The 24,020-nt window shown below is 49.6% G+C and overlaps 1 protein-coding gene across 4 annotated transcripts in view; it reads left to right on the forward strand.

Moving 5' to 3' along the window:
- The first annotated feature begins 6,757 nt into the window (after window positions 1-6,757).
- The window catches only part of LOC122746181 (solute carrier family 35 member E2A-like), a 31,101-nt gene continuing 13,838 nt past the window's right edge, over window positions 6,758-24,020 (forward strand). The window contains exons 1-6 of one of the 4 annotated variants that reach the window (XM_043991643.1): window positions 6,758-6,973; window positions 18,606-19,093; window positions 19,577-19,712; window positions 20,980-21,107; window positions 21,938-22,058; window positions 23,275-23,328. In XM_043991643.1, coding sequence (XP_043847578.1) covers window positions 18,778-19,093; window positions 19,577-19,712; window positions 20,980-21,107; window positions 21,938-22,058; window positions 23,275-23,328 — 755 coding nt within the window. In that variant the 5' untranslated portion in view covers window positions 6,758-6,973; window positions 18,606-18,777. Of the gene's footprint in view, window positions 6,974-7,692; window positions 7,839-15,068; window positions 15,405-18,605; window positions 19,094-19,576; window positions 19,713-20,979; window positions 21,108-21,937; window positions 22,059-23,274; window positions 23,329-24,020 lie in introns of those variants that run through there. The other 3 variants (XM_043991645.1, XM_043991641.1, XM_043991644.1) reach the window with 3 other exon arrangements.

Raw genomic sequence — 24,020 nt, forward strand, 5'->3', positions numbered from 1 at the left:
ACAGCTAGTAAATGTCAAGTGTCTGAGGCTGGATTTGAACTCAGGTCCTCCTGAATCCCGGGCCGGTGCTCTATCCACTGCACCACCTAGTGGCCCCCAACATTGACATATTTAATCTTTTTTTCCAAATGAAATTCTCTCTACTCTTCCTCAATGGAGAAAGCAAAAAACAAAAACAAAAGAAACCGAACAAAGCCTATTACATGTATAATCAAGCAAAACAGATTCCTGAAGTAGCCATGTCTGAAAAATATGCCTCAATCTGTATTTTGAATCCATCCCCTCTCTGTCAGGAGGTAGGCAGCATGTTTCATCATCAGACCTTTGAAATCATGGGTTGCTCATTGCATTAAATCAGAGGTCCAAAGTCATTCACAGTCATTTGTCTTTACAATATTGTTGTTATTGCTGAAATTGTTCTCCTGGTTCTGTTCTCTTCACTTTGCATCAGTTCAAAAAATTCTTCCCAGGTTTCCCTGAAATTATCCTCTTTTTCATTTCTTATAACTTACATTCATAAACCATAACTCCTTCCGCCATTCCCCACTTGATGGATATCCCCTCAGTTTCCAGTTCTTTGCCACCACAAAAAGAACTGCTATAGATATTTTTGTACATAAGGGTCCTTTTCCTTTTTTTTTCTTTACGGGGCAATTGGGGTTAAATGATTTGCCCAGGGTCACACAGCTAGTAAGTGTTAAGTGTCTGAGGCCGGATTTGAACTCAGGTCCTCCTGAATCCAGGGCCAGTGCTCTATCCACTGCGCCACCTAGCTGCCCTGTCCTTTCCCTTTTTCTTTCATCACTTTGGGGTACAAATTTAGTACCCTAAAGAACTAGAGCAAGGCAGTGACATTATTTAATAAGTTTCTTCAAGGACTCTCCTCAATAGACATCTCCCAGACAACCTCCCACATCAGGATATTTTTACCATTTTATCTCCTGGACCCTCCCAGTTACTTCCTCCTCTCATCAGAATGGGTAAGGAAAACAAGGTGCAATTGTCCAAAAATCATGAGCAGGATTCCTCCTGCTGAGGGTTCCCCCTCCTTTAGGTTCTCCAAGTGAAGGTTAGATGATCCCTTGAATGATCAGTTGTGGCTAGGACTTAATGACCACTACCATCCTTTCCAACACTGCTACCCTGTGCTGTGGTTTCTTTTTCTTTCTTTTTTTTTTGGAGAAGGGCAGTGAGGGTTAAGTGACTTGCCCAGGGTCACACTGTTAGTAAGTGTCAAGTATCTGAGGCCGGATTTGAATTCAGGTTCTTCTGAATCCAGGGCCGGTGCTTTATCCACTGTGCCACCCAGCTGCCCCATGTGCTGTGGTTTCTTAGCAAAGAAGGGTCAGTACAGGACAGTGTTGCTTTATTTCTTGTGTCACCCCTCTTGCTGTCTGGAAGGGTACTATCTCTCTCTCCCTGGAAACTTTGCACATACATTTTCCACCAGCTGAGAATATTTTATCCCCCTCCCCCCCTTCCCCCCCTCCCCCCCCCCCCCCCCCGGGGCAGCAGGGAACTATTCTGTAAAATCATTGTTTTGGAGCCAGCCTGTTCATAGCTTTAATTAATCATAGGCCACCTTAAATGGTAACACTCCCTTAAGACTCCTAAGCTTTCTTGGATCCCTTCCTGGAGTTGTTTAGTAAAAGGAGTGTCTTGTTTTCCTTCTTTGTTAAGAAGCAGCTCTGGCAAGTGAAGCAGGAAAATATCAGCTCCCTTTGCCACTGGGTGCTTGTCTGCTCTTTTGCCATTTTTTTAAACTTCCTCCCCGGACTGTCCCTTTGGAGAGTGAAACTGAGGTTAAGATTGTCAAAGAAAACCTTTGATGATTTTTGGAACAACTAAGTGCCTTCCAAAAGTACACTGGGCTCAGCACTAACTTGGGTCCAGCTGCTGAGAAAGAGAGAATTGGGCCATGGCTCATATCAGCATCAAATGGAGTAACTGGAAGAGGTTAGTTGGACTGGTGCATCCCCCTGCCTGTTCCTTACCCAGGATGCTCCATCTCCCCCCAATGTGAGTTTGCACTGCCTGGCCCTGAAACCTTGAATGTTCTCTCTCTCCTCTCCTCCCCCTCTTAGCTTCCTGGATTTTCTTTAAGCCTCAACTCAGACTCCCCCATTCTGTAGGAGACCTTTCCCAGTTTCTGATTTTCCCCTGGGGCTGCTAGGACTTTCTTCCCTTCTCTGATTACCTCCAATTGACTCTGCATGTGTCTTATGGGTATCTCCTTATTTTCATTTTAGACTATGAGCTCCCAGAAGGCAAGTACCCTGCTACTGTCTGTTTTTTCCATCCCCTCCACTGCTTAGCACATTGTCTGGTACATGACAAGCACTTAATCAAGCACTATTAAGTGATTATTAAATACTCCTTTTGATCTGCCAGCTGAGAAGAGTTGAGGCAGAAAGTGCTGGCTAGAATCTCTGTTAATTCATCTATCTTAGTTTTTGTCCCTGAAGAAATGGCCACCTAGACATTGAACTGCCCTACAAGAGTTCAAGTCACCAAGTCTGGCCTTCCGGGTCTATCCCTGCCTCATCCCATCTTATTTGTACATAGGTGGTGGCTCTCTGTTTTCTCCATTAGACTGTGAGCTCTCTGAAGGCAGGGACTGTCTTTTGCCTTCTTTGTATCCCTATTGCTTAGCACACTGCCTCCGCGCTTAATAAATGCTAGCTGACTGACTGAACAGATTCTAGGCTGGAATATGGTGTGAATAACTAGTGAGAAATCCTGGAGAGATCTCCATCTCTCAGAAAGGCAAAGAGGTGATACCTGCAACTCGTAGCCAACCAATAAGCTTGATGCTTCTCCTGAATGAGTTCCACAACACTTTAAAGGGATGTTTTGTTTTTTTTAAATAAAAGTATTTTATTATTTTCCAGTTACATGCAGAGATAGTTTTTGACATTTGTTTTTATAAGATTTCCAATTTCAAATTTTTCTCCCTCCCTGCCCTCCCTCTCCCCCTCCCCAAGACAGCAGGTAATCTGATATAGGTTATATATACATAATAACATTAAACATATTTCTACATTAGTCATGTTATAAGAGAAGAATCAGAGCAAAAAGGAAAAACCTCAAAAAAAAAAAAACCACCAACAGCACCAAAACCAAAATAGTATGGTTCAATCAGCATCTATATTCCACAGTTCTTTTTTTTTTTCTGGATTTGAAGAGCCTTTTCCATCATGAGTCCTTTGGAACTTTCTTGTGCCATTGTATTGGTGAGAAGAATCTAGTCTATCACAGTTGATCAACACTCAGTGTTGATGATCCTGTGTACAATGTTCTTCTGGTTCTGTTCATCTCATCATCATCCGTTCACGCAAGTCCTTCCAGGTTTCTCGGAACTCCTTAAAGGGATGTTTTTTATTTAAAAGGGGGAAGGACATGATCGTTGAAAGCCAGTCGTGTCTAATTTTCCTCATTTACTCTTATTGGGACAGGAAGTCAAGCCTGATAAGCCACAGACCCAGAATACCTGACCCTTAACCTCATCTGCTTCAATTTCCTCACCTGTAAAATGTGGTTGACAATAACACCTACCTCCCAGGGCTTTTGTGAGGATCAAATGAGATCATGTTTGTAACGTGCTCTGTCAACTTTAAAGACTTTAATATTGGCAGGTATTTTTAATATTATGTTGCTTGGATTTCAGAAAAGCATTTGACAAAGTATGATTGCTTGTGGATAAGACCAAAAGACATGGGGGCAGCTAGATGGCACAGTGGATAGAGCACCAGCCCTGGATTCAGGAGGACCTGAGTTCAAATTCGGCTTCAGACACTTAACACTTACTAGCTGTGTGACCCTGGGCAAGTCACTTAACCCCAATTGCCTCAGCAAAAAAAAAAAAAAAAAAGACCAAAAGACATGGACTGGCTTTCAATGATCATGTCCTTCCCCCTCTTAAATACTCAAAAAACATCCCTTTAAAGACCCCAGTGGTTCGGCATGAGCTTGGAAGGAGGTCTCCAGTGGTAAACCCAAGGGATCTGTTTAGATGCTCTTAGCCCTAGGCCGTTCAACATTTTTATCATGTCAGACAATCACGGAATAGAAGATATCTCAGAGGCCAGCCAAGCTACACCTTGCCAAGAATCTTTTCTATTACACTAGTCTGTGATCTAGGGACTCTTTTTTTCCCAGGCAAACTCATTCCACTTTCAGAGAGGCCTAATTATCATGAGGTGTTTTCACCGTTGTTTTGTTTTGTTTTGCTTTTTGGGTAAATTCTACCCACCTGTTCCTAGTTTGGGTGTCTCTAGGGCCAGGCGGGACAACTCTTCTCCAAGAAACTGCCTTTAACAATGGACTTGAAAGCAGCATCATGTACTCCCTAAGTATCCCTTCTCCAGACTAACTCTCTCCAATTAGATAGAATCTTTCTCAGCCCAGTTCCCCATTTTCTGGACATCAGGCCCCTCTGCTCAGCTATGAGGAAGATGAATAGAACATGGCCCTAGTGGGAAGCAGGGCAAGGGCTGCCAACTCTAACCTGTAGAATCAGCGTCTCCTAGAAACTTATTAAAGCTTTAATGTAACCTGCATGACTTGGGTCCCAACTTGCCAGGGCAGAAGAAAAATTGAAAGGAATTTACTTGTTCCAACCTAAATAACCTGGGAGGCTTCCTGGTAGCAGGTTCCCGGCCCCACCTTTCATGAGGTATGGTTTAAAAAAATAAAGTCTGGACAGTAGCTGGAGGAGCAGGACTGCGGGCCTAACAGAAGAGCTTTAAAAAAAAAATGTGTTGGGGCAGCTAGGTGGCACAGCGGATAGCGCACCGGCCCTGGAGTCAGGAGTACCTGAGTTCAAATCCAGTCTCAGTCACTTAACACTTACTAGCTGTGTGACTCTGGGCAAGTCACTTAACCCCAATTGCCTCACTAAAAAAAAAAAAGTGTTGATTAGCCCCAGGCATGGCACCTGGGCAGCAGAACAAAACAGAAGATGATGGTTCTAGCAGAAGGCAGCAGCAGCTAAACAGAGAAGTCAAGTCAACGGGCCTTTACTAAGGTACTACATAGGTGTGTAAGGACATAGAGCACCTAGCCTAGAATCAGGAAGATACAAGTTCAAATTCGGTCTCAGACATGTACTGGCTGTGTGACCCTGGGTAAGTGAGTTAATCCTGATTGCTTTGCAAAAAAAGAAAAGAAAAAGAAAAAAAAATGAAGTGATCAGGTGATGGTGCCATCCAAGGAAGCAGGCATGATGTTCAAAAATCTTTAGCCTTTGGGAGTTGTTTTATACAGTGCGTTTTGCTTTCCTAAATTTCACTTCATAGGTCATAACATAGTGCATTAATACAGTAATTGAAGAGGCAGCCAGAGGGCCAGCCAACCTGGGCTGTGTCCCTGACCTGCTTCTTTTTTTTTTTAATTTTTATTTATTTATTTATTCATTTATTTATAAAATTAATTCCTTTCCTATTTCACATTCTTTTTTTTTTGGTGGGACGAGGGTTAAGTGACTTGCCCAGGGTCATGCAGCTAGTAAGTGTTAAGTGTCTGAAGTAAAATTTGAACTCAGGTCCTCCTGAATCCAGGGCTGGTGCTCTATCCACTGCATCACCTAGCTGTCCCTAAGAGACTAAGTTTTAGACCGGTTTTCCGTTTGCATGGGGTGGGAAAGGAGGAAGTCATGGGGCCAAGGCAAAAAAAAAAAATAGTTGAATCTAGATTTGTTAAGTAGGGACATGCCCAAGTTTGAAGTAAATGGTAAAAAAAAAGGGGGGGGGATTTATTTCATTTGTATTTTAAATTTTTCCTCCTTCTCTCCCCTCCTTTCTTTAACACCCCTCCCCTTTGTGTAATTAAAAAAAAACATTTCCTTCATTTCTGTTGATCGGAGGAATGTTTTTCCTATCCCAAACACAAACATATGCTTTGGGAATTTAGCTGGACAGTAAGGTAAGCATGATGGGGTTGGAGTGTTAAGTTACAACCCTGCACCCCAAGCGCGCTTTGCCAAGGACTACTGAGGAGCTAAGTGGAGGTGGGGTTCATTCATTCTTTACACTGCAGTTTCTAACTGTCAAACTAGGACAATGGGATTATGGCTTGGAGATCTCATTTTCAAGGCCTATGGCCCAACTGAATGGGAAACATTGAAAAAAAAGTTTCCTTTTCCTTTTTTCGTTGATTCTAGGCAGAATCAGGAGAGAGTACAATTCGCTTGAGGCGTTTAGCTAGATAACTGGGATCCCACATTACCGATGAGGAAATGGAGGCGACAAGGGAAGGTTGTGGCTGGCCTGCAGCTGGACCTTGGCCTGATCCAAGCTGGGGGATGGGAGGAGGTGAGCAGGGTGTTCTCGGTTTCCTTGCCCTTTTCTCTTCCTTTTTTTTCGGGGCAATGAGGGTTAAGTGACTTGCCCAGGGTCACACAGCTAGTACATGTCAAGTGTCTGAGGTCGGATTTGAACCCAGGGCTGTTTTTAGACTAAAATAAGATAATATTTATAAAGTACTAACGTAAGAGCAAGCTAAGGAGACCTATCTTCGACACATATGGGTGTTTAAAGAGAAGAGACTGGCCTGCATTAGCACCTGGGAGTTCCCTATCCCAAGGAAATCACAGATCTCATCCCAACCTCTGTCCCTATCTTGTGTGCATAAGAAAGGTGAAAATCCTAGAGCTCAGTGAAGTCCCCGGGGAGATGATTAAAGTTGACTAGAGGAATCCGGAAGGGCTTCTCTGTTAAATCTCCATCCTTTCAATCCAATCCAATTAAAAGCCAGGCATAGCGCAGGATGCTGAGCACAGGAAGCCAAAAATGGTCCCTGCCCGTGTACACTGATGGGTAAATAGGAAAGATAGACAGTCACGGAGGTGGAGGGGCTCACAAGGAAGACCAAGAACCCTGACCCGCAGCGTCGATGGAAGGAGAGGGGCAAGCTCCCTCTGCAGCCTGCACGCCCACCAAGTGCCACGGGATCGCCTGGGGATCACTGTAACACGGTAACTTGATGACAGGACTCTTGCTGAAGTCTAGGAGGGCCCCACTGCCTTGCAGGGACCAGGCTGGCTCAGAGGGGGCCCCTGGGGGGCCGTCTGGGACAGCTCCGTCCTGCCTTCTCAGACCAGCAGTCAGTCTCAGGGAAGGGAAATGACTTTCCCGAGTTCACCCAGTAGTGGGGAGCAGGGGCAGCATTTGCACCCCGTTCCTCCCAATGCAAATGCACAGCCGCCTCCCTCAAGCCTGGGGGTGGAAGCTGTCGGTGTGGGGGGTGCTTGAGCTCTCTTTGGCCCATTTCCATAGGAGACCCTTTTTCCTTGCCTCCTCCCGCTGAGACACCGAGCCGACAGACTGAGGACGTGAAGCAAGCTGTCAGTCCGTCCGTGCGTTCCCCATCCCCCCCATCCTAAAGAGAGGAGAGGGGGGAGGGGAGGGGGAGGGGAAGGAGGAGGCGGCTGAAGGATGCGAGCTGGACGCCAGGCGGACGCCCTTCTGGCCACGGAGATTACAAAGGGGAGCCCGGGAAGGACACACACACGCCGACCTCTTTCTCGGCCGGGTCTCGGGGCGAGACCCCCCCGCCCGCTGCGGCGGCTCCCCAGCGCCCCCCAGCGGCGCCCCGCGCGCTCTCCCGCCCCCTCGGCCCGCCGCGCGCACGCGGCCCCCGCCCCCATCGGTTAAGGCGGCGAGCGTGCGCGCTCCGGCTCGCAGGGCTAGGCCTCGGTCGGCCCGCACCTCCCGGCTCCGGGCGCCGGCGGGGACAGAAGCAGGTGTCGGGGGCGGCCCGGGCGGGCAGAGGATGGCCGGGTCTCCGGGTGCAGCGGCTGGGCCGGGCCCCGGGCAGCAGCCGCGCGGGGGGAGCCGCAGGTAGGGGAGAAGACTGGGTGGCGTGGGGCGGGGGGGTGAGGAGGGGGCGGAGCTGGGGGGGCGGGAGCGCACGAGGCTGAGCGGGGGGAGGGGGGGGGTGGCCGAGGGGAGATAATGGAGGGGCGGAGCTGGAGGCTGGGGGGGCGGAGCTGGAGGGGGGAGCGGGGGCGGTGCAGAGGCGCCGGACCCCCGCCCCGCCCCTCACTCACCTGCGCGCCCCCGGAGCTGCCTCCGCGCCCTCCTTGCACACTTGGTGGGACTCGGGGTGGGGGGAGCCCCGCTTTCGTTTTTTACACGGCACAGGATCCGTCTACTTGCGTTTCCCTCCTCCCTCTTTTGTTCCAAAAATGCTTTTAAAAGGGAAAGAGGAGGAGGTAAGAGTGGGGACCCCCGCGGCGGCGCGCCCAGAAGCGGGGTGTCCGCCCCACGCGGGGGTGCTCGAGGGGCCCTCTCTTGTCTCTGCTTCCCGGGTGTTCTCTCCGGGCCCTGGCTCGGGGCAGGGTCGGATGTTTGGGTCGGATTGGCCGAAGGGATGGGAGGCAGGGTGGTAACTGACCAGTCTGGGCTGCAGGAGGGGCCAGAGAGGACTGGACCCGGCCCGTGAATACCGGCCCCCAGGGGGCTTGGAAGAAATCTCCCCGGGAAGCTTCTGGTTTCCTATCCGTAACACGAAGGGGCTGGGCTGGAGGATTCTCCAGAAGTCCCTTCCTTCTGGGAACCCCGTTGTCACCAAGCCGAGAGGCCTAGGAGGGGTGGGGGAAGGAGGGGGCTCTGGGGGCTGTGAGAGACTTGGAGGGAGGGGGGCTGCAAGTGCAAGGGACAGTCACTGAGAAGGCCAATGGGTGAGAGCTCAGAGGGCCAGACTGGGGGGGGAAGGGGTTTGTGGAAGTGAGAGGAGCTGGGGGTCCAGCCTGTGAAAAGTGGGGGGACCCCGAGGAGGGAAAAGCCTCTAGTGTGAGCCCCTGAGAAGGACCATGAGGGACCCAGATTAGTGGAGAGTGGAAAGAGGGAGGGACAATGGGACAGGATGTGAGAGAGACCAGGGAAGGAGGCCTTTGGGAGCCTTTTTATTTTTAAGATGGATTTCTTTTGATGCCTGTCTTGAGAGGCCATAGGGATATGGGCCAGGGGAGATGGGGGAGAACAGGATGTCAAAACAGCGAGGGGAAGATGAAGGATTCCCCAGGGGTCCTCCCAACACCCTCCCTTGCGTGTATCAAATGTGACCTACCTTCTACAGAAAGCTGGGGACTTGCTCAGAGTCAGTGGGTTTGTAAGTAGGTGATTTATTATTGAAATTGTGCCCTACCTCGGTGGTGCAGGCCCCCCTCCCCCCAAATAATGAGACTCTTTCCCCATTGTTCTTCCCTTGGAAATAAAAGAAAATGCCCCAGATACCGGCTTTCTTCTTCCTGTGTTCTCAGCATTAGCTGTAGTTTTGTAGTGGTTTGAACAACAGGCCAATCTTTGGCCTGAATGGGGACGGCTTTCTTAGAATAAGAATAATATAATGTGGGGCAGCTAGGTGGCACAGGCCCTGGATTCAGGAGGACCTGAGTTCAAATGTGACCTCAGACACTTACTAGCTTTGTGACCCTGGGTAAGTCACTTCACCCGGTTTGCCAGGTTCCTCATCTGTAAAATGAGCTGAAGAAGGAGATGGCAAGCCACTCCAGTATCTTTGCTGAGAAAGCTCCAAATGGCATCTTGAAGAGTCAGGACTGAACAACAACTTGCTGACTCTAAGCCCAATGTTCTATTCACTCCATCCTCCCAGCTGCCTGTTCTCACTCATCCAGAGCAAACGTAATCACAGATTTAAAACAAACAAAAAATCCCCCCAACCCTGATGTCATTAACAGTGCTTACGGACCTTGGACCGATCCCGTCTGATAAGAAAAACGTCAGCAGACTTCTGCAGATAGTAAGTCTCACCTGGGGAGGCTCCCAGCCAGAATGTGAGACCGGCCCTTGGGAGAATTGGAGAAACATCTCACCCAGTGACCTCTTTTTATAGATGGGTCTCCCCTCACCCTGCAGTGGCCTGGTTCCTCCTTGTGCCCCCTAGAGTAGACACTTCCTGAGGGGAGGCACTGACTGCATCTGCCTTTCTTTGGCTCTCCAGGGCTTAGCATAATCAGTGCTTATTGGTTGGTTTGGTGGCTGGGCACACATAGGAGGTAGGCTTAGGTTATCTCTAGGGCTAAAAACTGTGGGTAGAGAGAGGGGGGAGATAAAGGGGGAGGGAGGAGGAAGGGAAGAGGGGGAGGTAGAAAAAGGAGAGGGAGAGAGATTTTGAAAGCTCTTAAAACCCTGCAGCTTGGCAGAATGCTTGCCCTCTGCATAGCCCGATACGATCTCAGATCACAAAAATAGTCTCCTCTAGTGCCCACGTTGCAAAACCACTGTGCAATTTCTTGCCGTTGGTGATTTCTGCTGAGAAACAGCCACAGGCTGTCTGGTTTTAAGTCCAAATTTGGGCGAATCCCGGATATTTGGAAGCTCACATGGGCATTCCTCTGACAATGAGCTAGGTGACCCTGTCTTTCAGCCTGGGGTTCGTCATCTGTAGAATGGGCTTAGTGATCACCCCGGTCTTACAAATTGTTGTGAGGACCCGTGGGATGGCACACTGTCACCTGGCCTTTGGGTCAAGGACTGACTCTTGCCTCCGGGAATGTCACCAAAGTGAGCCACCCACCTCAGAGCCCAAGCTGGCACCCTGGTCTGGTGCCTAGATGTGTTTTCTGAGAGGCTCTGGCTGGGCACATGGGACTAAGGTTCTGGTGTCTTTTATTTCCTAAAAGCTAGCTTGGATTAGTCAGTTAATCAACACTTATCAAGCACCTGCTTAAGCAAGCATGCTGCCTGAGGTCAGAATCACAGGCCCCAAACTCCAAAGTCAACCCTCTTCCCACCACATTTCTGTGTCTGTCTTTCCTAATGATTCGTTTTTCTTTTAAACTGTTATCAGCATCTTCTGTTTTTACATCACCTTGACTTCTTGAATGCCCCCTGCCCTTACCCAGGGAGCCATCCCTTGTAACTCTTTTTATAAAGGGGTGTGTGTGGGGGGGGGAGGCAGGTCAGAAAAAGTAGCCAACACATTGGTGGAGTTTGGCCAAGTACTTGGTGTTCCACATGCCCCGCTACCCCAGACAAATAATATGATCAGCTAACATTTATAAAGCTGTGCTAAGTGTATTACAAAAGAACGTGCTTGTTACAAATATTAGGCTGAGCTTTTCTTTCTTTCTTCCTTTCTTCCTTTCTTCCTTTCTTTCTTCCTTTCTTCCTTTCTTCCTTTCTTCCTTCCTTCCTTCCTTCCTTTCTTTCTTTCTTTCTTTCTTTCTTTCTTTCTTTCTTTCTTTCTTTCTTTCTTTCTTTCTTTCTTTCTTTCTTTCGCAGGGCAGTGAGGGTTAAGTGACTTGCCCAGGGTCACACAACTAGTAAGTGTCAAGTGTCTGAGGCTGGATTTGAACTCAGGTCGTCCTGAATCCAGAGCCGGTGCTTTATCCACTGTGCTGCCTATCTGCCCCCTAGACTGAGCTTTTCAATAGCTACCATGTTTTCCTATATTAACCCTTCTCAATTCCAGTGCCCCCCCTTATGTATTTCTTGTTTATCCTGCATATAACTTGCTTTGTGCCTGGCTGTTTGCATGTTGTCTCTCCTGTTAGATTGGAAACATCCTGAGGGCAGGGACTGCCATTTTGTATCCCCAGTGCTTAGCACAGTGTGGACACACAGCAAGTACTGAATAAATGTTCATTGATTGATTAAGCTGAGTGTTTCTTAGGGCACAGGACCTGTGATTTCATTAGCGTGGGGAACTCCTAGATGAGAAACCCCTTCTACCTATGCAGATGGCCTCAGAGAATGGCATGGGCATTGAGAGGTCAATGGTCCCATGGACAGGATGTGTCAGAGCTGGTACTTTGAGTCCAGCCCAGGATGGCTTCTAGGCAGCTCGCTAGCCACTCTGCCACACTACCTCTCCCCCTTAGAGAAATGGAAATAAAGCCCAGCCCGGTGGTGTTTTCCTCCACTTTCAGAGCTGTTGCCAGGCACCTGTTAGTTTGAGGCGTTTTTATTTACTTCTCCAGATAATGAGAGACTCCCCAACTTGACTTTGGGGTGTGTCATTTGTGTGTTGTTTCTTGGGGTTGAATAAAAAACGTTGCATGGAAACTCAGGGGCAGCAGCTTTGGTGCCTTCTGTGAAACTGGGTCTGAAAATATTCCTCTTTCAAAGAGTTCCTCACCCACACAATCCGATCCAAATTTAAGTAAAAGTGTTTATTATTTGGCACACAGAGGCATGGCTGGGAGAAGAAGCCTAGACTTCAACTCCTGGGGAGGAACGGATTTATGGCATGATCCTCCCTGCACAAAGGAGAAGGTGATAGTTTTATAGAGGAGAGAACGGGGTGGGGGGAGAGACTTAGGACTGAAAAGTTACAGCTGTTTGAGGAATGATGATGCTAGCTATTGGGGAGTGGGATACACAAATAAGAAAAATTCCACATTTCTAATTTTTTTTTTTTAGTGAGGCAATTGGGGTTAAGTGACTTGCCCAGGGACACACAGCTAGTAAGTGTTAAGTGTCTGAGGCCGGATTTGAACTCAGGTACTCCTGACTCCAGGGCCTGTGCTCTACCCACTGCGACACCTAGCCACCCCACACATTTCTAATTTGAGATTATTGTCACTACCTGGTCCTTATCACATAGCAAACAGGACTGGCTCCCAACTAAGCTCATGCTATACAATTCAAGGTGCCCAGCTTTCTGGGTGTCCGTGACATGTCTGCTTTGTTGTTTTTTGTTTTTTTTTCTTTGTTTTGTTTTATTTTGTTTTTTGGTGAGGCATTTGGGGTTAAGTGACTTGCCCAGGGTCACACAGCTAGTAAGTGTGTAAAGTGTCTGAGGCTGGATTTGAACTCAGGTACTCCTGACTCCAGGGCCGGTGCTCTATCCACTGCGCCACCTAGCTGCCATGACATGTCTGCTTTGTTATCTGACTAACTAGTCTGGTTAATTAACTACTTTGCTTTTCTAAGGAAAGCGTAATCTCTAATTAACCCCAGCAAGTTGATCAACCATATTTCTCCATGGTCAGAGTGTCCCTCTCATGGCCAGAGTATCCCTAACTGAGCCCAGGTCTACTAGGCTTCTACTACACTGGGGTCCTGCTGATCCACCTGCTGCTACTTGGAGTGAATTGAAGGTGGGCCTGGGTAGGGGATCCCCACAGAAGCACAAAGTGCTGGGCTGGGAATCAGAAAGACTTGAGTGGAAATCTGACTTCAGACATGGGACCCTGGGCCATAACCTCTGTTTGCCTCAGTTTTCTCATCTGTCAAAGGGGAATGATGATACTTCCTACCTCTCTGGGTTATTGTGAACATCAGATGAGATCATTTTGGTAAAGTACTTAGCACAGTGTTTGGCAAACAGTAGGCATTTAATAATGGCTTATTGCTTTCCACTGAACCCCTGCTTCTCATCTCCTGGAATACCTTGTTTGGGTCTTAGTGTGAAGGTCTGACTTTCTGTTACTCTACATGGTGGTGGGGCGTTGGGGGGAGGCACAACAAATTCCCTTGTTGAGCATAGATCATGTTCTGCGGGCTGCCATCTCAGCTTGTGGAATGTGTCATACGGTGATTGATTGAGCCACTGTTAGTCGTCAGATTGATGGTCTGCCAGGCTGTGTGTTTAAATGTTTCATAATCCAGCGATCATTGAATCTCCTGTGGGGGCAGTGATGGTGGTTTTGTTTCCGTGCACCCGAACTCGATTTTAGTTGGCACCTACTATGTGCCAGGCTCCTGCGCTAGACTCTGGGGAATTTTCCCCCCAGACCAGTCCTGTGATTTCATCCTCTTGGGAAAAGTCCCTTTTCTTTTTCTTTTTTTTTTTTTCCGGGGCAATTGGGGTTAATTGACTTGCCCAGGGTCACACAGCTAGTAAGTGTTAAGTGTCTGAGGCCGGATTTGAACTCAGGTACTCCTGAATCCAGGGCCAGTGCTCTATCCACTGCACCACCAACTGCCCCAGGAAAAGTCCCTTTTCAACAGGGATTGGCAGCAGAAATCTTAGAGAACTGCCTGTGGTTAGAGAGATTAAACAAACCAGCAAAAGAAGGGAGCAGTCCCTGCCCCTGGGAAGCTTCCATTCTCTTGGGCAGTCGATCTGTGTACAGAGAAGTGAATCCGGAATATCTATAAGGGAATTGCGGGGGGCTGAGGAGAGTGCACACAGCTGGGGGCCCGGAGGTCAGGCAAGACGTTGGGGAGCAGTAGTGACCGAGGAGGGCCTTGAGTGCAGCTCGGGTGTCGGGGAGGGGGAGGAGAGAACTCAGGGGGTGGGGTGCAGCGTGGCTGCAGCGGCCGTGTGATTGTCCTCTGAAGCCTGACGCTGTGCTGGGGCCTCCTGGGATCTCTTGGGCTAAGAGCTGGAAAGGCAGGTTTTGCGCTGCTTAGAGAAGCCTGGGTGGCCAAGTCACCTGCTGGAACCTAACCCTTGCCGACGTCCCATAACCAGCAGCGCCTACCTTGTGCTCAGCTGAATTCTGTTGTGGTGGAAGAAGGGGCGGGCCCCAAGCCCTCCCGCTGATGCTTATAACCTCTGTGAGCTCCCTCTCTCTGGGCCTCAGCTTCTTCCCCAGTAAGACAAGGGGGTTGTGCTCCATAGTCCCTGGGGTGCCTTTTGGCTCTCCATCTGAGGGAACCTGCGATTTCTTTGTGAGGGCGAACACTGGGCCTTTGAACTTTTTAAGTGTGTGTATGGAGCCTGTGATAGAAGGTACCGGCGTTAGAAATCCATCCATACGGGTCCTCCCACCTTCCTCCCTCCCTCCCTCCCTCTCTCCTTCCCTCCTTCCTTCTTTTCCTCCCTCTCTCCCTCCTGTGCCTGCACAGCCTACAGACACATCTCTTCTGTGCAAATGCTCTCATAACTTTCGCCCTGTGGGACTCCATCCAGTGTGCCAGGCTCACTCCCCCTGTTCTTCCCTTGCCCTGACCTTGTCTGGTGCTGATAAGGGGGTGACCAGGAAGCCCTGGGCTTGGCTGTATTCGGATGATGAGAACAGTGTAGACAGCACCCGAAGGCTCGTCTGTCCCCACACTGTCCCTCCCAGAAGCTGGGTTTATGGCCAGTTATGGTTTCTTTGCATTGTGGGTTAGTGGTTGCTTATCCTAAGCTGAGATCAGAATTTATAAAGTGAATATTCGTCTTGTGATTGACTTTGGAACTCTGTGAACTCGTCCTAAATTCTTCCTCTGAGGAGGTGGCTAAAAAAAGGATCCTTTGCCAAGGGGGCTGGGGCGGCCGGTGTTTTGAAGTGTTAGCCCTCATTCATTCATTCATTCTTGGGAATTCATTAGTGCATGAAGCCCTGAGCTAGCTAGTGGGGGTGGGATGCTGTGCCTGCTCCCAAGGACCTCACGACCTGCGAGGGAAAGCACAGATCAGTCACCTTCCTGCTGGGCACCAGCCCTGAGCTGGGTGCCAGGGACATCGAAGGACAAGGAGGAAGCAGCCCCTGCCCTCAGGGCCAGGTGAGATCATGCATGGAGACAGTGAAGAGATGCACTGTGGTCCTTTGGGCTTCCTGTGCAGCCTCATGTTCAGGACCCCAAGGATCTCTCACTTGCCAAGGCCTGTCAGGCCCTGGTTAATTTACCTGCCCTCCCCATCCTGGGAGTTCAGATCCTCATTCCATGAGGAGGAAAGGGCAGGACGTTGTCTTCCCCCTTCTCCCCAAGCAAAGTCCTGCAGTCTTGAATCCCTCATGGTGCCTTGGTGACTCACAGGTATCTGTCATGGTTCACCAGGCAGCACCGGGGCCCTCACAGCATTCACATTGTGCCAAGGCGTGGGTGATAGTGCACTGGAGCTGGCCTCAGAATGGGCAGCAAGCCTACAGAGCAGCAGTGGGTCCAGGCAGGGCCACACTGTACCTTGAACAGAAGCAGGCACAGAAGGAGGAAGAAGCCCAGCTCTGAGGTTGAGGTAGGCCAGAGAGGGAGCCTGGCCAGGTAAGGTGAGTCATTCAGAGGCCCGCCACCCAAGGTTCCATGGGACTGCTCTGGGCCCTGTGTTTACAGCGCCTTCCCCCCAGAGGGAGCAACATGGGCACCACATGTGTATCTGGGCAGAAGATAGAGGTGGGCCAGGGAAAGCCATGGGGCCCCCCTGAAGAACTTGGGAGCAGGGGATCAGCATGGGAGAAAGGACACCCCTAATCCGCATCTTCATTGTTGGGGAAAGTGATGGGAAAGATCTGGAGAGCCCCAGCTCTGGGAAGGGTTCTGGTCATTAGAAAAAAACACCTACTATGCAAATGAGCGGGCACATGGCAGTGTAAAGATTTCTAGTCATTTCCCCCATTTAGAATATGGGATCAGTTCCCTCTTGGGTAGGAATGGAATAGGACCTACTGGCAGTGTTAGGTTGAAATTTTTGGAAAAAACCTCTAGATTCTTCAAAAGATTCGTGATCATTAACCTCATTCTAACAAAGAAGTGTGTCTGGGGACCATTTCTTTAAGTAGTGATTTGTGATACCGAGGGCAAACACGCAGCCCCGGGTTCAGTGGAGCAGACTGCGGCACAGCTCTGGGCCTGCTGCGAGCAGGCTCCTTTGCTCTGGCCATGGCATGCTTTAAGCCCGTATGTATCAAACCTCTTCGATACAGAATGATTCTGGAATTTGTTTTATTGGACTGTTCAGTTGGAGCATCGGTTCTGAACCTCATTTGCCCACTATTGGGGCCCCCTTTGGCAGTCAGGACCCCTTCTCAGAATCACATTTAAAGATTTTTTAAAAACAGTTCTTGGGGTGGCTAGGTGGCGCAGTGGATAAAGCACTGGCCCTGGAGTCAGGAGGACCTGAGTTCAAATCCGACCTCAGACACTTGACACTTACTAGCTGTGTGACCCTGGGCAAGTCACTTAACCCCAGTTGCCTCACCAAAAAAAAAAAAAAAATTAGTTCTTAGCACAGGGCCTGGCAGGTAGGGCCTAATCAGTGCCTCTTGGCTGACACAGGATTGCTAAAGGAAATCAGTTGTGTTGAAACAGTTGTTGTTTTTTAATGTTGAAATCCTAGTTGTTGGTTTTTAAAGAAGTTCAGGGTTCCCTGGGCCCTTCTGGAGTGATCCCTTCCCGTGAGAGATCATGGGCCATTCTAATCCCCATTCACTTAGAGTGGGGGAACAGAGCACTCTCAACTTTGTTCCCAATTCTAAGGCAGCTGTGGCTTTAACCATTTTATTGTGCTTTGCCTATCTGTTGGTGACCTTGGGTAAGAACTTTGGGCATATGTCGGTGATGTAGATAAAATATAAACAGGTCAGCAATCGAACGGTAAAGAAGATAACAGAAGATGGACGTTGACCTGCTGCTTCCTTGAAAGAAAAGGAGATTCAGCTCCAGGGAGACAGGGTGGGCCTCGAAGGCCGAGGACAAGAGCAAAGGGCTGTCTTTTGGTTCAGAGCACTGTCGCTGTCCGAGGAGATGGTCCGGGAGGGAGGATCATGGAGCAGAGCTTCTGGAGCTGGGAGGGGTCTTAGCCATTATCCCCCCATTTTATAGATGAGGGAACTGAGGCCCCGGAAGTGGCTCTGATCCCAAGTCCATTGTGCTTTCTGGGCTGCCAAAGCCCGCGAGGGCATCTCAGCTGGTGCAGCAGGAGAAGGGTGAGACAGAGCCCCCCAAGCTTCCTTTTCCTTTTATTCTGTCTCATCATTGAATCAAATGGAATAATCATTGCGAAAAGCACTGGGCACACAGCAGGCCTGAGAGGAGTGCTTGTTCTCTTGCTCTGCCCCCTTTTGTAATGACCACAGTCAGGAAAAATTCTATAACCAGGAGCTATTTCCTGCTCAGTAATGACTGTGGCCAGATGGGGGAGTCCCTTCTCGTCAGGATGCTGCCCCTGGGGAGACTGTGGACCCCATCTCAGTGTGTTTAGACGCATGACAAAGGAAACCAAATCTATCGAAATATCATTATCAAAATATGTAGGGGAAAAATGACCAGACCCTAGGCTAGGAGGCTCCCAGGCCCCTTCCAGTGTGGCGTCTTAGGAACGCCGATACTCAGATTACTTGCTCCTTTTTTTTTTTTTTTTTTTTTTTGGTGAGGCAATTGGGGTTAAGTGACTTGCCCAGGGTCACACAGCTAGTAAATGTGTAAAGTGTCCGAGGTCGGATTTGAACTCAGGTCCTCCTGAATCCAGGGCCGGTGCTCTATCCACTGTGCCACCTAGCTGCCCCACTTGCTCCTTTTTGAAGAAGAATTCTTTCCCCTGGCCTCGGGCAGTAGCTTCCTCATTGCCCCCACTCCGGCCCATCCTCTACCCAGCTGTTGGTGATTTCCCCCAACTGCAGTTTGGACCATATCACACAGCCCCCCCCCCCTTTCCTCAACAAACTGCAATGGCTCCCTATTGCCCGGGGCCAGATAGAAGTCCTCTGATGATGAAGGTCCCCTCCTACCTTCCCCCTCCAGGAGGCCTTTCTCCTCCCCACCCCAGCCTCTGGTGCCTGCCTTTCCTCCCCACCTTCTGTCTAGTCTGTATCCACGGCCTAAGTAATCACAAGTAGTCTCCCCAGTGGAATGGGGGCTCCTGGAGGGTAGAGACTCTTTGGGTCCCTTTTTGTGTCCCTAGAGGTCAGTGGATGGCGTGGCACCTGGCTCGTGGGCAGCACTTTGTGAAAACACCGAGTGACAATGTTGTCCTATTCCTCCTTTCAGGGCAGAACATGAAGCTGGCCGTCAGAAATAGGGCACCTCCCTCTCTCTGAAGGACTCCTCTTGGAGGACCCAGCCAGTGTCCATGCAGCGCTAGCCCGGAGGAGGGACTGCAGGCGCCGTCCATGTTGTCCTCCGTTGGCACCGAGAGCACTTCCTCACTTGTGTTGGCAGCATGCCTTCTTTGACCACGCCTCTGGAGGAGAAATCTCCTGGCCCCGAGGACAAGCCCAAGGGGAAATCCCTGTTCGGCCTGGGCTCCCTGGCTGGGAACCGGAGTGAGAAAATTGTCATTGCCAGAAGCGACAGCGCCCCCGATGAGAATGTCCTCAAGATCACCATAACAGAGACCACGGTCATTGAGTCAGACTCAGGCATATGGAATTCCCATGCTCTCCTCTACCTCACCTTGTGGTTCTTCTTCAGTTTTTGTACTCTCTTTCTCAACAAGTACATCTTGTCCCTGTTGGAAGGCGAGCCCAGCATGCTGGGTGAGCTAAATGGAGGTTCTTAGGAACCATCTGGGGCCTCGTGGTGGGGAAGGGGGCCAGGCACCACCCAGCTTTCTCTCTGTATGCCTTTTGTACGGAGCCTCTGATTTCTGGGCTGCATCGAGTGCCGGGAGCACGCTGTCAGGATGAGAGAGAAGGTGTTCCCTTGGCTTTCCATTTCAGAGAAAAGAGAAATAGTGTTCTTAATCTACAAGTGTGTGTATGTGTGTGAGAGTGAGTGGGGGTGTGTGTGAGAAGGCATGTGTGTGCACGTGCATCCATGTGAGAGTGTGTGTATGAATTGTGCATGTGTGGGAGTATGGATGTATGAGAATCTGTGTGTAAGAGTATGTGAGTGAGTGGGTGGGTATGCATGTGTGTGCGCTAGGGAAGGGTGGCAGACAGTGCAGCCATAAGCCTATCTGTGGAGGACAACCCTGGCCCTAACTCGATTCAAGCCCTCCTCTCCTCTCTTCTTTCCAGGAGCCGTGCAGATGTTTTCCACCACGCTGATTGGCTGTATTAAGATATTTGTTCCTTGCTGCTTATATCAACACAAAGCTCGCCTGTCTTACCCATCCAATTTCATCATGATAATGATATTCGTTGGACTAATGAGGTAAAGAATCTTTGTGGCTAAGAGCATAGTGGATTTTGTTTCCCTGTTCAAATCCTATTTTTACGTGGATTTTGTCTGTCCCTTCATTCCTGAATAGAGTCTTCCTCCCTCCCCTACCCACGGACCCACCTGTCCCTTAAGACAAGGTTTTTTTAAAGGGGCCCCCGGCCAAGCCTTGTGTCTGTTTCTGCCTCTCTATGACATTTGGCACTGGGCTAGTTGAATATGCCGACAGATAACCGTGGGTCCTTGCCTGCTTTGAACATAAACCCTTTCATTTAAAGCAGTTTCCAGCTTTTGCAGTCGTGTAATCCCAGGGATTCCCTCCCACTCCCGCCCTTGATTGCCTCCCCAGTCCTACAGTGGGCTCCTTCCAGCTTCCAAGCCAGCAGAAGCTTTTCATGTTACCTTACAAGATAAAACAGCTTTCCCTGAGTGACAGCAGCTCCTGTCACAGAAGCCAGTGGCCGGCCCGACAAATGGCTCTGTCTTTCTAAGGCCTTTTCATATCTGTTCAAAGTTTATTTTAATGACACACGTTTGTCACTGAGGCAGCAGGGTTCACTTGGGAGAGAGCTGCCCCTAAGAGCCAGGAAGACCTGGGTTCAGGTCCCTGTGACACTGGGCAAGACCCTTCACTCTGGGGTAGCTCTGAGGCTCTGGGTTGCTGGGAAGGTGCCGACCTGCAGCAATAGAAGGAGTTTCCCAACCACAGGCATCTTAGGTCTGGTCTCTGTCCCCTCTAATAGTATTTATTATGAGAGGCCAGTGAAGATGGGAAGACTTGGGAGAAGGGAGGCCTGGCCTTACTCCTCTGTGAGCCTCGGTTCCCTCCTCTGTAAAATGGGACTAATAAACAGCCCCTTTGTCACAGGGTGTTGTGAGGACAGTACTTGGTTATCCTCAAAGTGGGATGGAAGTACAAGCAGTTGTCATGCAGGAGAGGTGGAGATCAAGTCTGGAATACATAGAATAGCTTTGGGTTTTTTTTGTTGTGTTTTGTTTTTGCTGTGGGGCAATGGGGGTTAAGTGACTTGCCCAGGGTCACATGGCTAGTGAGTGTCAAGTGTCTGAGGCCGGATTTAGGACCGGTGCTTTATCCACTGTGCCACCTAGCTGCCCTTTTTACTAAGATTTTTAAAGAGCGTCTGTGTCTTCCTCTATTTACTATATGGTACTTGTTGCCCATTCTCCATAGAAGTTCTGCACAGCAGCAGGAGAGCCACCGTGCTGACCTCTGACCTGCTGTCCTTGATGTCATTTTCAGGTTCGCCACAGTGGTCTTGGGGCTGGTCAGCTTGAAAAATGTGGCTGTTTCATTTGCCGAAACGGTGAAAAGCTCTGCCCCTATCTTCACGGTCATCATGTCCAGGATGATTCTAGGAGAATACACTGGTCAGTGGTCGGTTCCAAATGGCCCAAGGTTCTGAGGTGGGGTAGGGGGCTACAGGACTGGAAGGCAGAGGAGATCTCTCCCTGGAGATGCAGCTGTCTAGTTAGCTCTTCAGCCTGGGGGGGAGGGGGGCAGGCCCTTGAGCCTCGGCCAGTTCCCTCTCTCTTTCCTTCCCTCTTGGTCCCTGCTGTTCACCTGGCCCTCTCTCCTACTCCTTGTCTCCTCTCTCTAGACAGTTGGGTTTTTTTTTTGACGGGGCAGTGGGGGTTAAGTGACTTGCCCAGGGTCACACAGCTAGTAAGTGTCAAGTGTCTGAGGCCAGATTTGAACTCAGGTACTCCTGAATCCAGGGCCAGTGCTTTATCCACTGTGCCACCTAGCTGCCCCATCTCTAGACAGTTTTACCAGCCTTCCATTAGGCCTCCCTGCCTCCCCTGGCTCTCCTCTGCAGCCAGTTCTTCACATCATTACAGAAGGAACTTTCTGAAGCTCAAATCTGCCATGCCACCCCTTGTTGGCATAGAGGCCTTGGTGTGTCCTGTCTCTGACACATCCTGCCCCCGGGGCCGGGGCAACTCGAATGAGACCAAAAGTGTAGCCTGCATTGGTGGACAGGGTAAAGTCACGGGGTCAGACTTTCCATGATGAGCTAAGTTATCAGCGACTTAGTCATTAAGTGAATATATCATCAGTAAATTTATCAGTGAGTTAATCTGTTAGAGAAACAGATGGGATTGTAGGTTGTGGGACCAGATTTGTTTTTCATCTAGGCCAGAAGCTATGGGCAGCAGCTTATGGTCTCCTTTCTTCCTCTCTCTCCCAATCTTTGTAGGACTGCTGGTGAATCTATCCCTCATCCCCGTTATGGGTGGTCTTGCACTCTGTACAGCTACTGAAATCAGCTTCAACGTCCTGGGGTTCTCTGCAGCCTTGTCCACTAACATCATGGACTGGTGAGACCCAAAGCCGTGGCGGGGGCGGGGGAGGGAGAGACAGAGAAAGCAGGGAGAGAGAGAAGGAGAGGGAAGAGGAGAGAGGAGACAGAGGAGAAAATGAAAGATGCATTGGGAAATCTTAGGAGCAGATGGTTTCTCCCTAGCTCTGCCATCAATCCTAATGAGTCCTCTACGTAGCAGCCCCTGTTCATTTGCCCATACAGTGCTATGGGCTGTTGATGATGCTCAGTGTCCATTTCAGATGGACAGTTCAGCTTGGGCATGTAGAGTGCGTCTGCTGAGTCAAAGCAGACGGGTCTTAGGTCCTCTCTCTGGAGCCTCCCTGTCCCAGGACCATCCAGGCCCTAGCAGAGGAGTGGCCGGTCTACACAGATGGAAGGAGGAGGCTCCCAGGGAGTTCCCCACAGGGATGAACTCACAGGCCGATTGGGACAAATGCCTATCCCAGCACACTGTCAAATTTTTGTGATCCCCTCATGGGGTGGTAACCCACATGGGGGACCCTAAATGGGGGGTAACCCACAGTTCAAGAAGCTTTGTTCTAGTCAACTTTCTCCATCATGAAGTTGCACACGAGGTGGAGACTTGCCTCGGTGGGGGGAGTTCCCTCACCCAGGAGTGCCCTGGATCAAAGAAAATCACAAGTGGAGGCCCTGTTCCCTCCTCTGCCCTGCCACATTCTTTGCATTGAGATAATATGGATGTAAAAGTATCTTTTGATGCTCAAAGTAAAAGAGAAATGTGCTCAGCAGACGCAGGGTGTAAGAGGCAGCATTTTTTTTGGGGGGGGGTGAGGTAATTGGGGTTAAGTGACTTGCCTAGGGTCACACAGCTAGTAAGTGTTAAGTGTCTGAGGCTGGATTTGAACTCAGGTCCTCCTGAATCCAGGGCTGGTGCTCTACCCACTGCGCCACCTAGCTGCCCCAAGAGGCAGCATTTTTTATGCCAGAGATATTTACTTTTGAATCATCTAACTCCAGACTGAGGTAATAGATTATTCATGTTGGACTGTTGTTGGGGGAGAGCCCGTGTTGCACATTTATCCAGCCACATGGTCTGTTGGGCCCATGAGAAAGTGCAGCTTCTTCCTTAGGAACATCCATCCCAGTCTATAGTGACGTGTTTGCTTTAGGGATTTTTAGGAATTATTTGCCCTTATTTCTAACTTGTACCAACGAATATTTTTTCTGGTTTTTTTTTTCCCTTCTCCTAGTCTGCAGAATGTATTTTCAAAGAAACTCCTGAGTGGGGACAAATACAGGTTTTCGTAAGTATCCCAGGCTTTCACCAGGGCCCCCGGAGGCCCATGACCCATTTGAGGGGCCAGAACTGCCCTGATTCCCAAGTGTCAACTACTCGTGTGCCGTGAATGAGTGGAAAAACCTGGCCAGTTACCCAGAGACCCCCTGGAGCTCTGTTAACAGTCACGAACTATCTGACATTAGGATTCAGCTACCCAGGTTTCTTGTGTGACTCAGTCTCCCTCATCAGCGTACAAGAAAAGCATGTTGTCAGTTGTCCAGGATGCTTTCTGAAGCCTCCTATCTAACATGTAAAGCAGAGTCATCATCTTGTGAACGTCAGCCAGCAGGCAGTTATGAATCACCTACCACATGCCAGACGCTGATTTAACTTGGGGGGGGGGCAGATAAAAGTAACTGTAGATATGAGATATGTACAGCATAAAGTGGAGCTTTTCTCAGAGAGGATCCCGTCAGTCAGCATGTGCCAGGCCTGGGGCTAAGTGCCGGGGAGACAAAGAAAGGCCAAAGACAGTCTAACAGGATAGTTGTCATTCCAATAAGGACAAAATATGACAAAATCAGTGGAAGATGGTCAGGTTGAGAAAGGCTTCCTGTCGAACATGGTCTTTGAGCTGGGCAGCACTAAGGAGGGAGAGCATGTCCAGCCTGGGGCACAGCCAGGACAAATATTCGGAGGCGGGAGAGGGAGCGTCTT

The sequence above is a fragment of the Dromiciops gliroides genome, chromosome 3 (genome assembly GCF_019393635.1).
Source record: "Dromiciops gliroides isolate mDroGli1 chromosome 3, mDroGli1.pri, whole genome shotgun sequence".
NCBI classification, from domain to species: Eukaryota; Metazoa; Chordata; class Mammalia; order Microbiotheria; family Microbiotheriidae; genus Dromiciops; species Dromiciops gliroides.